Source organism: Ailuropoda melanoleuca, chromosome 19 (genome assembly GCF_002007445.2).
Source record: "Ailuropoda melanoleuca isolate Jingjing chromosome 19, ASM200744v2, whole genome shotgun sequence".
In the NCBI taxonomy this organism is placed as follows: domain Eukaryota; kingdom Metazoa; phylum Chordata; class Mammalia; order Carnivora; family Ursidae; genus Ailuropoda; species Ailuropoda melanoleuca.
This window is the reverse complement of record NC_048236.1, coordinates 12,756,514-12,773,188: the sequence shown is the minus strand read 5'-3', so window position 1 is coordinate 12,773,188 and position 16,675 is coordinate 12,756,514. Positions and strand designations below refer to the sequence as shown.

Below are 16,675 nucleotides of genomic sequence, written 5' to 3'. Positions count from 1 at the left end.
TCAATTTCATGATATAAAAATGTTTACTTAAAAACTGCGAGGGCATCCTTAGAAGCACTATTCTGAGTCTAGTCTCTGTACTGCATGTGTTTGAAAACACATGCTATGGTAGCATTTTACACATTTCTCAAATAACAGCTCACAATGGATTGTTATAACTACATAAATCAGACTCCTTTACTAAAACAGAGGTCTTCTATTCATTTTGGCTAGCATATGCAGGCTTACATGAATAGGACGCATGTGAATTAATGCTGTCCTCATATAATTAGTTCTATTACAATGGTAATTATGTATTTTGAAATAATCTATAACTGTCTATATGTCAATCTATCTACCTAAATATCTTCCTATTCAAATATTTAATTAGCTGGGCTAAATGAAATAATATGGCTAAATATCAACTTTACTATGTTTTCAGCTATCAAGAGCAGAGACTGTTTTAATCAAATTTCTTTTTCCTTAAGATTCTATTTATTTGAGACAGAGAGAGTGAGAGGTAGCGAGGGGGAAGGGACAGAGGGAGAAGGAGAGAATCTCAAGCAGATTCCTCGCTGACCACAGAGCCCAACACGCAGGGCTCATCTCACAACCCTGAAATCATGGCCTGAGCTGAAATCAAGAGTCAGAAGCTTAACCAACTGAGCCAGCCTGGTGTCCCATGTTTTATTCATCTTTATAGCCATCCTTCAGCATTTATAAAATGTCTACACATATTAACTGAATAATAAATACAAACAGATACATGCTTCAGGTGCTCAAAAATATGTTTAAAAAATTTTAAATACTTACATTATATTTATTGACCATTTACTAATTATCAGGTACTACACTGGGTGCTTTCTCATATTAAGAAAAAAAGAAAAAAAAAAGAAATGCCAAAGCTGATTTGTTCGAGAAATTTACAATATATCAATGAAGAACAGAAAAGTACATTCCTATATATGTTGGGGAAGGTTTTGAGAGTCCAAAGTGGGGAGGGAAGGAAGAAGGGAGAGAGGGGAATCTGGGGCTGGGGGAGAGAAGAAGAGAGAGAGAAGGAGAGAGAGGTCGATCATGGCTTGCTGGACTGATGATCAAAGAGTTTGTGGAGGGTGCCACAGTTAAGACAGGATGAATGATAAGATTGCAATTATTTCCTTTCTCACTCTAAGCTAAATTATAAGCAATCAGCTAATGCTCCTGTATACACAACAATAGGTCACGTCCATCATGAAGTGTATTTGTGAGATTGTTTAAGTGTTCTCCTCTACGGGGTTTTCATATTCCTGGCTTATCAATATTACCACATAGTCGTCTCTAATAAGTGTCTATTTTGGGGAAAAAAAGGGTTTAACTACGTGAACTGATTTCAGTTTAACTGCTCTAACTTTGTACATACCTGTTGAACCGGTAGCTACATTTTGTCAAAACTTGGTATGATTAAAAGTGGTTAGAGAGATAAAAATTAAGTTGTCTTGCCATTGTGAAACAAAAGTCAATAAATATTTTAGTATTTCAATATGTTTTCATTTCAGCCTACCTCAAACTAAAACTAGTAAAGACCTATTAATCAGCTAACTAATCTCATTTCGGGCTCTCTCCTTTTTGATGACATCTCAACATTTGTAATTGTTGACTATTTCACCTTCCATTGACTTCAAAAACTCTTTCTGTGGTTTCTTTTCCTGTCTTTGAAATCTTTTTTGTCTCTTCAACTAGATCATGAATGTTGTTATCAAAATCTTTATATTCTCACTTTATAGCTTTTACAGACCAATTCTATCTTCCTTCTGGTTTTATCTACTTCTTGTAAACCTTTAACTCCAAAACCTGTATGTCTTTCTTATTTTTTTTTTGTATGTCTATTTTAGATTATTCTCTTCAGTGCAAGATCCATGTTTCCAAATGCAAGCTAGATGATGGACATTCCCTCATTTCTTTTTTAAAATCACTTGTATCATGTAAAACTTAAAACAAAATGCTAACATTCCTAACGTGACTGTTGCAAAGCATTCCACAGATGCAACGTCTCCAAAATATAACTCAACACTTCTGTCCCCAGTCCTGTATTTTATGGCTTCTTCCCTGTCTCAGTGTATCACAGTATCTTGTCCCAAGCCAGCAACTTGTAGAACATGTTTCATACATTTCATCCTCCTCATATGCAACTGTCAACCAATTCCTATCAATTACAATTCATAAACATATCTCACTCCAGCCTACTCCTCACAGTCTGCGGCACCACTGTGGTAGTCTGGGCATGCATCACCCCTCTCCCAAATTATTTTGACGTCCTTTTAATTGATATCCCTGGCCTGCATCTTTCCCTCCCCTCCCTTCTGTCCTTTGCACTCCTGCCAGTGAACCCTTTGAAAAGCTGAGTCTGCAGTCCTCTGTTTAAAATGCTTTAAGAGCCCCCTTGCAATAACAGTTTGAAGTCTAATCCCTTTATAAAGATCCCTAAGTTCAGCTTCCCTCCTTCTTCTAACATCTGGTTTCTTTCCAGCATCGTCTCCTAATACTGCTCCGTTCTACAGACCAGCTTAACAAAGGATTTGTTGCTCCTCGAATGTGCTCTGCTTCATTCTATTTCCTCTGTCCACCATCCATTTCGTCTCTCTAATGAACCCAATTCACCCTAAAATCCCAAGTCTGTCATCTCTTCTGTGAAACCTTCTGAGTCACCATTCTTTCTTCATCTATAGCTTCAAATACTTTGTAAGAGTGTGTGTGTCTGTGTCATCTAACATGTAACATGTTGTACAGGTGACATTTAGCACTTACCATTTTAATTAAGAATTGAACTAAAAGTAAATAACAAAGGTATCTTGGAAATCCTCAAATATTTGGAAATTAAAGAACAGTATTACAAATAAACCATGAATCAAAGAAGTAGTCACAAGGGAAATGAGAAAACATTTTGAACTGAATAAAAATGAAAATGCAACATACTAAGATTTGTGGATGTAACTGAAACAGCACTTGGAAGGAAATTCATATGATGAAATGATTATAGGAGGAAAGACGAAAATCTCAAGTCAATGTTATAAGCCTTTATCTTAAGAAACCAGAAAACGAAGAGCAACTTCAAGTCATCAAACACAACAACCAAAAATAATGAGCAAATTGTGAGACAGAGAGAGAGACAGAGAGGAGGATACAAGTTTGCCAATATCTGAATGAAAGAGAAGACATCACTATAATTCCTACAGACATTTAAAGGACAATTTGGGAATATTAGGAACAACTTAGCAGAGAGATAGAAAAAAAAAAGAAAAAGTAAAATGGAAGCCCTAAAAACAAAAATTCAACATAAATGCAACAAATGGGAACATTCACTGAAAGACACAAACTACCAAACTCACTCAAATGGAATAGGTAAGTAAAACAGTCCTATAACAACTAAACACATTGAACATTTTAAAACCTTCCAATACAGAATGGCCAAGGTATCTTCACTGGTGAATTAAATCAAACATTTAAGGAAGAAATAATACTAATTCTTTGTATACTGTTCTAGAATAAAGAACAGGAGGAAATACTTCCCAACTCATTTAAAAAACCAGCATTATTCACACAACAAAATCAGACAAATACACTGTAAGAAAAGAAAGCAATATTCCAATATCCCCCATGGACATAGATTAAAAACCCTTCACAAAATGTTAGTACATTGAATCAAGAAATATATAGAATGAATAATACATCATGACTGAGTAGGATGTAGCCTCAGAATGAAGGGTTAGAACCAACATTCAAAAATCAACAATAAAATTCACCATATATATATATATAAAAGTAAAACATGATCATTTCAATAGAGGCAGAAAAAGCATTTGCAAAACTTAACATCTGTATCTTTTGTGATAAAATTTCTAAGCAAATGGGATATAAGAAGGAATTCTTCAGCCTGATAGAGAGACCTGCAAAGAACCTACTGCGAAAACCATTCTTTATGGTGCAAACCTAAAGCATTTCTCCTAAGACAGGTAAAAAGACAAGGATGGTCACTCCCAAGGATCCTATTTAACATTATCCTGGAGGTCCCATCCAGAACAACAGAGCAAGAAAAAGAAATAAACACCTACAGACTGGAAAGGGAGGAATAAAACTCTATTCACAGATATGAATATTTTTATCTATATGGACAATCCTATAGATTCTATAAATAAAAGATACGTAAGAACTAATAAGTGAGCTGAGTAAGTTATAGGATATAAGGTCCATATAAAATATCAATTTTATTTTGATAGATTTTCTATAATCAATTGGAAATGAAAATATAAAATAAGTTACTATTTACAACGGCATCAAAAAAACAAAGCATATTTGTTTAGCTCTTAACACAATGTAAGAATTATGTACTGAAAACTATAAAATATTGATAAAAGAAATCAAAGAAGTCTTCAAAAAATGGGGAGATATATCATGTTTGTCAATTCTACCCAAACTGATCTATAGTTTCAATGTAAGCCCCCCAAAAGGTAGATATTTTTGTAGAACTGACAAGCTAATTGTAAAATTTATATGGAAAGTCAAAGAATAGCCAAAACAATTCTTAAAAAGAACAAAGTTAAAGGAATTATACTACTTGATTATGACACCTCATAAAGCTACAATAAGACTGTAGAGTATTGGCAAAAGTACAGAAATATAGATTATTGGAACAGGATAGAAAATCTAGAAATAGAGCCTCTAATATACCACCCAAATGATTTCTGAGGAAGGTGAAACTGATGGTCTCTTTACCAAATGTGGTAGAGCAATTGTCTATCCTTAAGGGAAGAAAAGGAACCTGGCCCATTGTTAATACCAAAGTCAAAAATTAATTCAAAATATATCATAGAGTTGAATGTAAAACCTAAACTACATAATTTCTAGGCCATATGAGGACTACCTCTGTGATTTGGGGTTGGATAAAGATATCTCAGATGCAACATCAAAGGTATTATTCATAAAAGAAAAAACCAATAAACTGGTCATCATTCAAGTTTAAAAAATAACTTTTTTAAAAAAAGATAATCCTAAGGAAATAAAAGACATAGAGTGGAAAATATTGTTTATAGAACACATATTCTAATAAATCCTATTCAATACAGAGAAGCAGCTCTTAAAGCCCAGTAAAAAAGCCAAAATTCAAATTTTAAAAGGGCAAAATTTTGAAGAGATGCTTTACTAAATAATGTTTCACATGAAAATATAAGCACATGAAAATATGTTCAACATTACTATTATTTAAGTGGAAATTAAACCTACAATGTGACACCATTAAATACATATTAGAACGGCCCCAAAACAAAAACAAATAAAAAAATCAAGTGCCACTGAGAATGTGGAACGACTGGAACTCTTACACATTGATGGTAATATCAAATTTGGAATACAGTATGGAAGCTTTCCATAAAGTTAAACACACGCTTTACCATATGACCCACCAATTTCTTACCCAAGAGAAACAAAAACTTCTATTTGTACAAAACTTGCATGTGAATATTTATAGTGGCTTTATTATCATTTCTAAAAACCTGGAAAGAATGCAAATCACTTTCAATGGTGAATGAATAACCAATGTGTGGTATAACTACACAATGGAATACTAATCAAAAGGAGAACAAACTTGTACATGAAACATTGGTGAATCTCAAATGCATTATGTTAAATAAAAAAAAAATCAGGCTCAAAAAGCTACACGTTATATAATTCTATGTATGTGAAATTCTGAAAACAGCAAAACCATGGAACAGAAGATTGTCCAGTGAGCTCACCATGAATGATTTGAGAGGTGGGACAATAGGACCATTCATGATAGATGAGAGGTAACCTTATTTCTTGTAAAACGGGAGAAGGCTGATTGTCAAAGAAGAGGCAAGAACCCCATGATAGCAGGTGCATTCCCAAGCTGACCACTTTTCAAAAAGAGTGCATAGGGACATTGAGGATACAAACACTGATCTCTTTAGAACCATTTCATCCCACATATCCCTTTGAAAATCTTTATGAATGCTTAAGGACACAGGAAGAGTACTTTGATTACCACTGCTTCAGCGTCAGCCTGGTACCTCAAACAGGCAGTAAATAAATATATATTAAATGATTAAATGCTCCTATCCAAAGGCAAGTATAATTCTAGATACATGGTTATATTTGGACTTTCTCCAATACCTTATTTGTCTTCTATCATTTAGGTCTTGTGCAAAGCCATAGCAAACCCCACAAATATATGAATTGAGTGAGCGAATCTATAATTCCAATGAATTATAATTGAATGAAGTTTGGAATTATGGCTAGCAACTAAAGAAATCTGTTAGGCACTTACTGAGATCTACAGCTCACGGAACCTTAAATTACACAAAGGATCAAATTATCAAAAAATGAGAATTAAATTACATAGATGTGGTTAATTGTGAAACCGTACTTTTCTTTTTCATGACTGTAAATATTCCATATAACAATGTATTGTTACCTGATTCATTGATGCATTGTTCCCCAAGCAATTTGTTAATAGTACAGTAGAGGTTATCAGTACAGAGACAATCTTCAAATTGGAAATTGCTTTCCACCAAGGACTGGATGCTCAGGTTACATTTTGATGAGTCCTTCATCTTGCAGGGGTTACCTGGTTTTCACAGTCAAACATATAACATTCCTGATATTAGTCTGAATGTTTTTAACATATTAATCTGAGTAATTCATTATTATGTAAGATTTTCTGGGGTTGCAGCAAGATGTCCACAGAAGTGACATTTTAAGCACAAAAATCTCTTTTTACTGACTTTCCCCCCAGTATTTACTTTCTAAAATAGATTAAAGCTTGCTGTATTTTAAAATGACTTTGTCCCCACTTAGAATGCCAATTTTTACTCTTCAAAAGTAATCAAGGCTGTCCTTATAGGAGGTGACCAGCATGATCCACAATCTTCACCATTTTGTCAGTTTAGCTATGTTATTAGCTATTTGTCATAACCTTCTATTTTGTTTTATATGTCATTCTAAGATTATAATAAGAGACATGCAGGTGGCTCAGAATTTACCATGAGAAATGAAGTGCTCCTGACACTTAGTACGCACTCAGTAAATATTATTGAATAATGAATCTTTCATAATTACCAATATTTCATTTTCTGCTTTAATTTACAAAGCCCTATTTATCTACCCAACAATTTTCTTTTATTCATTTTTCTGAATAAAACTACTTGAGTTCATTCCATTTGTGCATTTGAGAATATTTCTATTTCAGCTTCATGCATGGGATAATTATGCAAATATCACTGCAATTCACTGCCAATGACTTGCTATTTGTATACTGAAGTAAATGTTATAATTCATGACACACTGAATGCAATATTTTAAATTGCCTTATAAAATGTAACAAGGAGCTTCTTCATCAAACCCAATAACAGATCTTTTTTTGTCATTGTCTTCTAGTCTCATCTTAAGGTTATTGCATTACTTTGAGCAAACTATGCTTTTAAAATTCTTCTCCTGAACTGTACTAAGAATGTGGGGTGAGACAGCCATAACTTTCTTTGGAGTGTGAAAATTACATATACTCCTTTCAAGGGCAGGAAAGAGAAGGAAATCTCTCTCCCTTCCTCTGCATCCCATGTAATTCCTTGAGGTCCTGTGGGTGGGCAGAAGTTCTGATGATGGGGATTGTAAACATTGGCCATCAGAACTACAGGCTGCTGCCTTTTAACCCGCAGCACTCCCCTCTACATCTTTCGGGAAGTAAAGGAAGCACACGCAGATAGGGAAGAATCGTGAGCAGTACAGAACTCAATCTTTGTGAAATGAAGAGAGAAAGTGAGACACGGGAGAATCTATTATTTTGCTTTTTCAGTTTTTCTTACTGAGTATTCCAGAAAGTTTATTAGGTTTTTATAGTATTATAATATCCATTATACAGGATGATAAATTATGTTAGAATACAATTTTTTGAAACTTTTATGATGATAGTATCAGGGCAATGTTTCGCTATATCATCAGTTTATTTTTAGCACGTGGAGTCCTACTCCGATGCTCCATTCAATATTTATTCAACTAATTGATATATTCTGTATGACTTTTTTTTTAAACAAGGAACAATAACTCTAGTCTTCATATTCTTTACCCTTTGGGACTCCCCTTAAATATCTGGAATATAGGACAAGTTAAAAATAAAAATATATTTTAAATTTTTCTTGACACAGTGGGAAGGGAAGACAGCATATCTGTTGCAAGAATGTAAAATGTGAATACAACATGTGTAACACGTATAACATGTATTACACACATACAAATAAATAACAGTTTCTAATCGTCACAAATGTTATTTTTCCTATTTTATCACTGAGATATTAGCATGTAAGCAAAAAGATATTTGAAAAATTTTTGCCATACTTCTGACAAGCATGCATATAATTATGGCAATGTACATGGTGAGATAAGTACAAAAAAGATCGAAATCCTTCATAAAGCTCCCCACAGTGTATCAGGGCTCTTGAGCTTTTACAAACACCTTCACTAACGGGCAATTGAAGGTGAATCACTTGAATATCAAGTTTGAGTAAGGTTTAGAGCAAAGCTCACTTAGTCCCCAGGATAGTGACAGAAAATATCCAAACCTATTTGTATCTCAGTAAAAAGAAATCATTTGAGGGTGTTGTAAATAATGTTGTACCTGAAACATTGCACGAATCTTCCATTATCCTCCATGCATGTTTACATCCATTTGCATCCCTTAGACATTGCTCTCTTAAATATGTGCAATCAATGGTTTCGGAAGTGGATTCATTTTCCAAGCATAGAGCCACAGCTGAAATAACAAGAGTGATGGAACAACAACAACACGTTTACCATATTACAGCATGGCAGTTGTGTACCTCAAAACTAAGTTACTGATGATAAAGAACAGAGTTAATGAAAATATAATCTAATAAAATCATTAGAAGGTTGGAATGGATCTTAACCTTCCTTCTGGTTATAGATCTATATTCTTCCTATATAAGATTCTTTAATGAAAAGTCTATGCTTGTACTCCTGTTTGATGCCTATTCATTCCTCAATTTATATGTTTGTGAGTATTGCTCTATCGAAACTGCTCTTTAAACTTCCCTAATCATCTCCAAAACATCAAACTTAATAGTTTTAAGACTTCATCTTGCCTACTTTTTTTTTTTTAAGATTTTATTTATTTATTTATTTGACAGAGAGACAGCCAGTGAGAGAGGGAACACAAGCAGGGGGAGTGGGAGAGGAAGAAGCAGGCTCATAGCAGAGGAGCCTGATGTGGGGCTCGATCCCAGAACTCCGGGATCATGCCCTGAGCTGAAGGCAGACGCTTAAGGACTGCGCCACCCAGGTGCCCCAATCTTGCCTACTTTTATCACTGAACATTTTGTTGCCATTTTGTTCTTGAAATTCTCTGTTTCTTTAGCAACCCTCTCTTCTAGTTCTCTTGATACTTACTCATTTGATATTTTCTGACCACAGTTAGAATTTTTCCCAGGGTCCTTGTCTTCTTCTGGTGAACTATATTTTTAGGTTAATGTTTATCCTCAGATTTTTCCCGTTCTCATTTTACACATTCTCTGTGGACAATTGCATGTACTATCATGATTTTAACTAAACCCTCTAGACCGATGGTTCTCAAACGTATAACTCAATCCCACTATTTTTCAGGATTCCAGTTATATTTGTTGCTATCTCCACCTAAATGTTCCCGACACATTTCCAGACTCTCATATCTTTCTCTCATCACCACTCCCTGGCTGACCACCCCGCTCCACCAATTTCACCATTCTCATAGGCACCTGAACTAGAAACCTTGGATTCATGATAGACTCCTTTCTTTTTTAAGATTTTATTTATTTATTTGAAAGGAAGAGTATGTGAGAGAGAAGAGGGGCAGAGAAAGAGGGACAAGCAGACATAGCCTGTGCAGGACTTGATCCCAGAACCCTGGGATCATGACCTGAGTTGAAGGCAGACACATAACCAACTGAGCCACCCAGGTGCCCCCTCCTTTTTTATCCTCAACCTCACTCTCTTATAACCATTTTTGCATAGATCCCTGACTCTTATTTTGAATATTTGACCAACTCACAAATTACTCAATGTGCCTTCAATTTCACCTTATTCACATAGGTTCTTTACACCCCTAAGCTGCCTACTGCATCAGCCAGAGTCCTGCCATTTCTCCGCTTCATCCTTTGGATGGCTCCTCATAGCGTAACTTTTATATTCCTTATCTCATGCAATCTGGGGAGTCCTTAAACATTTATAGTTTCCCAAATGCTCCATGCTGTCTTGTACTCCTGGGTATTTACTCTACAATTATTAGTAGACACTCCATTTCTTTTTCTTCTGGAACACTTTTTTTTTTTTTTTTTTGGTCTGTTAACATGCAACACAATGATTACCTATTTTATGGAATGCTTCCCTGACTTCAATACCCTCCTTTCCTATATCCGAATTGTTTTAACACCACTCATTTGTTTCACTACAATCTTAGGATTTCCCCAACCATAGCTTTACTGCTCTGTAATGAAAGTGTGTATTTATGTGCTTATCTCCACCTCTAGGTTCTAGGGTTTTATTAGACAGGCATTAGACATAATTCATAATTGTATCCTCATCATCAAACACAATGACACATTATGTATGTATATTGACTTAAACCAACTTGAATAGTTGTTTAAGAATGAGTTATAAATAAGTAAGTGATACTGTAATAAAAATAACACCTTCCAGGTATTTACAAGTTATTTTGGGTAGAAGAGAAGTTTCCAGTAGGTTTTCTAAAAATATCAAGAAAGTAGCAATGCTAATTTAGTATATTGTACAAATTACCTGAATTGATTCTGCAAGCATGCAAACTGACACTTGCTTAATCAATCCATAGAAAAATATGGGAACTGCAATTATAGAGATGATATATTAACTACCATCAAGAGACCTCAAGCTATGTCTTAGGGCCAAATTATTTGGATTTTTAAAAAGATGATGTTAATTATGAATTACCTGTGCCAATGCAGAGTTATACACTTCAAGTAAAACCTACAATCTTGTCTTTATCTTACCTCTTTCAAACCTCTTCTCCTAAGGAGAATCCAAGTCAACTCATAGGATCATAGGTACTATTTGCTGGGTCACTGCATTTGGAGATTAGGCCCAAGGGTGTGGTTCAGTCACATTTTTCTTGTGGAGGGCTGGAGTAGAAATTGACATATCAGCCTTCTGTTTTTTCATGTGTACATGAATAACCTCACCTAGCCAAAATCCTGTCCTAGGTTAGCAAGCCTAGAGAAAGAGAGAGAGCCCCTTCGATTCTGGCCCAGGTTTTTATGCCAGAAACTCAACTCATAAGAAACTGGAATTTTATTTGACATTGATCATTACATTTTTCAAATAGCTCCCTCAGAAAACTTACAGGTGATAGTATTTTGAGTATCATCTAAACCTTACCAGCCCTTCAGTCTAGTGATGTTAATGAATTCTACATAGAATCTTTCCCAAATTTGTTTTTTCTTCCATATTTAAAAATTTAAGTCCCACTTGATTGTTTATTTTACATGATTTTCTACACCTTCCATTTGAATTAAATACTGAATCCACTAGGAAAACCATCTCAGTGAGCTGACCCACAAGAATGAAAATAACCTTAGCTTTCCAAAATTTTAGTCATTCCGTACTATGATTTGTGGCCACATATTTAATCCAGGAATTTTCAAGGATTCTCTTAAAATGCTCAGTCAAAAACAAGTTCTGTTTTAAAATAGTAAGATGAAGAATACTGTACATAATATCACCCTCTTAAGGTTTATCATGATAATACATGTTCTATTTTAAAAATTCACTACATCCCACATTTCTTTGGCTCTGTAACTTTTGCACATTGCAAGACCTACTTAGATGATGTTAAACAAGTATTATGAAGGATGCACTATGGGAAATTCTGGTTCAACCTATCAAATAGGACAGTTTTGGCCCTAACAGTATTAGAAATCATTTCCCTCCTTCATGCAACCTAATGTCAAGGTTAATTTAGAAGTAAAACTTTAAAGCAAGCGGACATCCTTGCTTTTTCAACTGCAGCCAGAATGAGGTTATAATGTATTTTGCGTTCTCTTTTATTGTTGCCTTATCTACCAAAGCTTAAGTTTCTTAGATTTCTCTTTATAATAAAGAATAGAAATAAGGAAATATTATTAAAATAAATATGAGAAGCAAAATTTTGGCCTAGTGAATAACTATTATTTAAACTAAAGAAAAACTGAAGATATAGAAAAGATTCCACCCCTTCTTCCCTTATTTTTTTCACTTGATTCACTTTGACTCTCCCTTTACGTTCAACATAATTTGAAATAAACTGCTTCATTTTCATTGCCCACAATTATGTCTTTATTCATCAATATCTATTAGAGTAAGCAAAAACTGTACTGGCTTTGTTTTAATGAATGGAATATTAATATTCAGCTATAATCATAACTATCTCTTTTCCTGAATCCATTTTATAGATTCTAGTAAATTCTGAAGAAAATATAGTAGCGAGCCCAATAACACATAGAGCAAGCAGATTTTCATGGATTCTACTTTAAGTATAAATAAATTCTTTTCTACCAACATCTTGCAGTACATTCACACTACCCCACACAAGAGGAATAAACCCAAACCTTATCTCTAGCTCACAAAAACTGACCGAAATGTGAAGCATTCAATGGGACGTGAAGTTGCTTTATCCTACAAAATGACTCCTACTTAGTAAATATAAATTCTTAAAAATCAGGGGAACTGAGTGATTTAAATTAATTTCATTTTAATTTAATGTCAAAGAAAAATAGATAATTTGAAATTTATCATCTTGTAACTTGTAAATAGATACTGGAAGGTTTCATTTCTCAAAGGCTCTAGTACATACGTGAATTCCCTAAATCCTAACAAATAACTCAAAATAACTGGATTATCTTACACAATAAAATAGAAACAACCTGAGAGATGAATGCAAATCCTGCATTAACGCATTTTCTACAGTTATAAATGAGTAAACCGTGCATTTTTTAAAAAGTAATAAACCACGTTAAAATATACATTTCCGATTGATCCTTCTTATTATAAGCCCATTAGTTTAATCAATAGATAAGGCAGATAAGACAGCATTCAGTTCATGAAGAATTGGTGTTATGCATCCAGGTAAACTAGAAGCTCGACTCACTTACCAAGGAAAATGAAGACTACCATGCTGGACAACGTGGGGATATTCACCTGGAAGAAAGGCAGCCCTGTCTACTCCAACCACCTTCCTAACATTAATGTCCAGACAAGGCTTCGGCTTTTGCTCTTGCTTCCTGCAAGCATTACTGATTCAAGTCAGCTTCCCTTGTCACCATCTCCTCACCAATCTTTCCTGAGCTGTGAACTTTCCTAATTATGTCTAAATTCAATTATTTTCTTCTGAGCACACTAATGTCGGATATTAGGCTTCCAAGAAAGCCCACAAGCCAGATACTAAGAAATGATACATGCTCAGCACATTCATGAGAAAGGGTTTTTTTTTTTCCTTCAACTAGAATGTTAACCGTGTAAAAGCCCCCCAACTACACCCCAAAACCTTCCGAGATGCTTGAGTATCCTCAGTTTCCAGTTCATTAATTAGCCTCATTACAGCAATGTTATGCCATCTGAGAATACGGAAAAAGAGAAAAGTGTAAAGCAGCCCAGGCAAATGTATGGGGGAATTCAAGTTCCTCTGCAATCAAACCGGAGTGCCTCACCTTCCCAAACAAGAAATGTTCTCCACATGTGCCACACACTCCAGCACACTTTCAAGTCGTACTGCTTCAGGGCCACTTCCCCAAACCCCCTGAGACAGTGACGGTGTAAGCAATGACTCCTTGCTGCCATGCAGAAGTGCCCTGCTCCCCTGGAAAGGTAAGCATCCACTTGCGCTCACCACTTGACAACTGTTTTTCTCCTAGCTTCCATGAGAGACATTACTATGCTCTGAATATTTATGTCTCTGCACAAATTCTTACGTTGAAATTCTGACCCCCTAAAATGATTATAGGCACAGGCAGAGCCTTCGGGAGGTGCTCAAGTTGTCAGGGTGGAATCCTCATGAATGGGATGAGCGTCTTACCACAGAGGCTCCAGAGAGATCCCTTGGCTCCTTTCACTGGAAGGCACCAGCTATGACCCAGGAAGAGGGTCCTCGTGAGGACATGACCATGCTAGCACCTTGATGTTGGACCTCGAGTCTCCAGAACTGTGAGAAATAGATTTCTGTTTTATTTTGTTCTAACAGCCTGGGTGGATTGGATTTACCTTGTATTTCCTCTTGTTCTTCCTCACAAGACCCTGGAGCACATCAGCTCCACTGGGGCATCATGAGGCTTCCACTTTTAAAACACCTGAGACCTTTCTGGAATGGATGTTTGGAAATATACCATACTGTTTTGGCAAGAAATTAGGAAATTACAGGTATGGATATGCTACTGCCATGAGAGGAGATAGAAACATTTTGTGTCCACAGTGACACAGTGGAAGAATTGTTGGTTCCACTTGTCCATATTCATTTTCCACTAAAGAGAAGTTACAACATATTTTGGTCGCAGAATGCATAATGAAAAAACAGACTTGGGAGTCCAACAGATTGAAATTTGTTTTTCTCTGTAAATGTAGATAAATGACTTTATGCGGGAAGTTGTTTACATTTATTTACTTCTCTGTAAATGCTCTGATTGTATCCGTGGTTGCTATATATATTAAGTATGCATATGGGTCTTATATCCCAGAGATCAACAAATGCCAGTTATACTATAGCCAGTGACTTAATTATTTAACAAGAATTACATCCTAAAATTATTTAAGTATCTCCTTTTAAAGATATCGAGTTACAGGTGCCTGCGTGGCTCAGTTGGTGAAGCGGCTGCCTTCAGCTCAGGTTATGATCCCAGGATCCTGAGATTGAGCCCCTCATCAGACTTGCTGCTCAGTGGGGAGTCGGCTTCTCCCTCCCCCTGCTCATGTATGCTCTCTCTCTCTCCCTTTCTCTCTCTCTCTCTCTCTCTCGTTCACTCTCTCTCTCAAAAAAATAAATGAAATCTTTTAAAGATGCTGAGTTACTTGTGTTATAAACTTTACTGAGCTGATTGTTCTTTTTTTTTATTTTAAAGATTTCTTATTTATTTATTTGACAGAGAGAGACAGCCAGCGAGAGAGGGAACACAAGCAAGGGGAGTGGGAGAGGAAGAAGCAGGCTCCCAGCGGAGCCCAATGTAGGACTCGATCCCAGAACGCCGGGATCACGCCCTGAGCCGAAGGCAGACGCTTAACGACTGCACCACCTAGGCGCCCTGATTGTTCTTTTTGATTTAAGCCAACTAAAAATGGCTAAAGCTAGAGAGAGATCCAGTGGCTCAGTTGGTTCACAAACTGCCCCCGACCCTCAACAGGGAGGACAAGGAGAGCCCAAGAAAGAGGCAGGGCCCTGCAGACTGGCAGGCTGCAGGTTTAATAAGCAAGGGAACTTACACATGAGGCTTGTCCCTCCAAGCCTCAAGAGTCGTAGGTCTCTGCATCACCTGCCAGAATCTTACATGTTTACACAGAACCCTTACCTGATTCAGTCACATCTATAGTCGAGAGGATCTCAATAGCACAGTCCTTTCTCCGGGCTGCATCCTTGAAACAGCTCCCGCGGTGGGAGTGGTTAAAGTAACCCACATTCCAAGGGCAAGGAGGGGTGCAGGGGTGCAGAGCTTCCGACTGCGTAGGTTCAGCTCTCGGGTCAATCGGAGGTCACGTCCTCTCAATGACCTTCTTTAACAGGCTCCCATAGTTGAAGAGTCCAGGGCTAGAATTGACTCAGGCATGTTTTACCTTGTTTTAGGGCCTGAGGGTTTCCCCTCCTGTCTCTTAGGTGTTTTCTTCTGTGTCCACTCCATTCTCAGGCAGCTTCTTCCCCTTAGAAGGGAAGAGGACCATCAAGCCCTGGGCACATACATCCTTCTCTTTTCAAAGCCAGAGCAGGAAGTGTGATTCTTTTCATAGTAAAATTCCAGATTTGCATCACATCAGTTCAATGTGTCCCATGCCCATCAATCTCACCAAGTGGAACTGATCCCACTTGGTGTCCAGCATCATGGAGATAGGCGGGACTGGCCCTATTCCAACCACGGAAACAGATGGTAGGAGAGGGGTGCATCACTGAGAGTCGAGGTATCAGAAGACAAGTGAAGGGACCTGGGCAAGAACAGAAAAACAAACAAACAAAAAAAAACTCAGGAAAGCATCTAAATTCTGAATTAAATCAGGGCTACCACAAGAAAAAATAAACTAATGAAACAAAGGAAAAGAATACCAAAACACAATTTCTTGCTCAAGGGAGGTAATTTGGTTATGACTTTCTAGAATGCGGTGCTACACAGAAGCTGAATGTTAAGACACGCAGCGAATGACGCTAAATTTGGCCAAACAGGTACAGCTGCTGAGGTCCAGTGCTTCCAGGTAGAGAAAGCACCTGTGCTGATATGCCTGCTCTGCTCAGCCCACAGTAGGAGTCAGCTGTGTCATTATCTAAAGCAGGAGTTTTTATCATTTCTTTTTGTCATTAGGCGCCTTTCTCCACAGAACTCTCTCCTTGGAATATTTTATTGATTGATTGATGTAAAGTTTGATGATTCATTAGTTGCGTATAACACCCAGTGTACCATGC

General features: G+C 36.5%; 1 protein-coding gene across 1 annotated transcript in view; it reads right to left on the bottom strand.

Moving 5' to 3' along the window:
- GFRAL (GDNF family receptor alpha like) overlaps window positions 1–13,200 on the bottom strand; it is a 60,109-nt gene extending 46,909 nt beyond the window's left edge. Inside the window, exons 1-3 of the mRNA XM_002923077.2 lie at window positions 13,179–13,200; window positions 8,642–8,776; window positions 6,446–6,604 (exon numbers count right to left, since the gene is read on the bottom strand). Of these exons, the coding sequence (XP_002923123.1) occupies window positions 6,446–6,604; window positions 8,642–8,776; window positions 13,179–13,200 (316 nt within the window). The remainder of the gene's footprint in view (window positions 1–6,445; window positions 6,605–8,641; window positions 8,777–13,178) is intronic.
- Window positions 13,201–16,675: the final 3,475 nt, after the last annotated feature.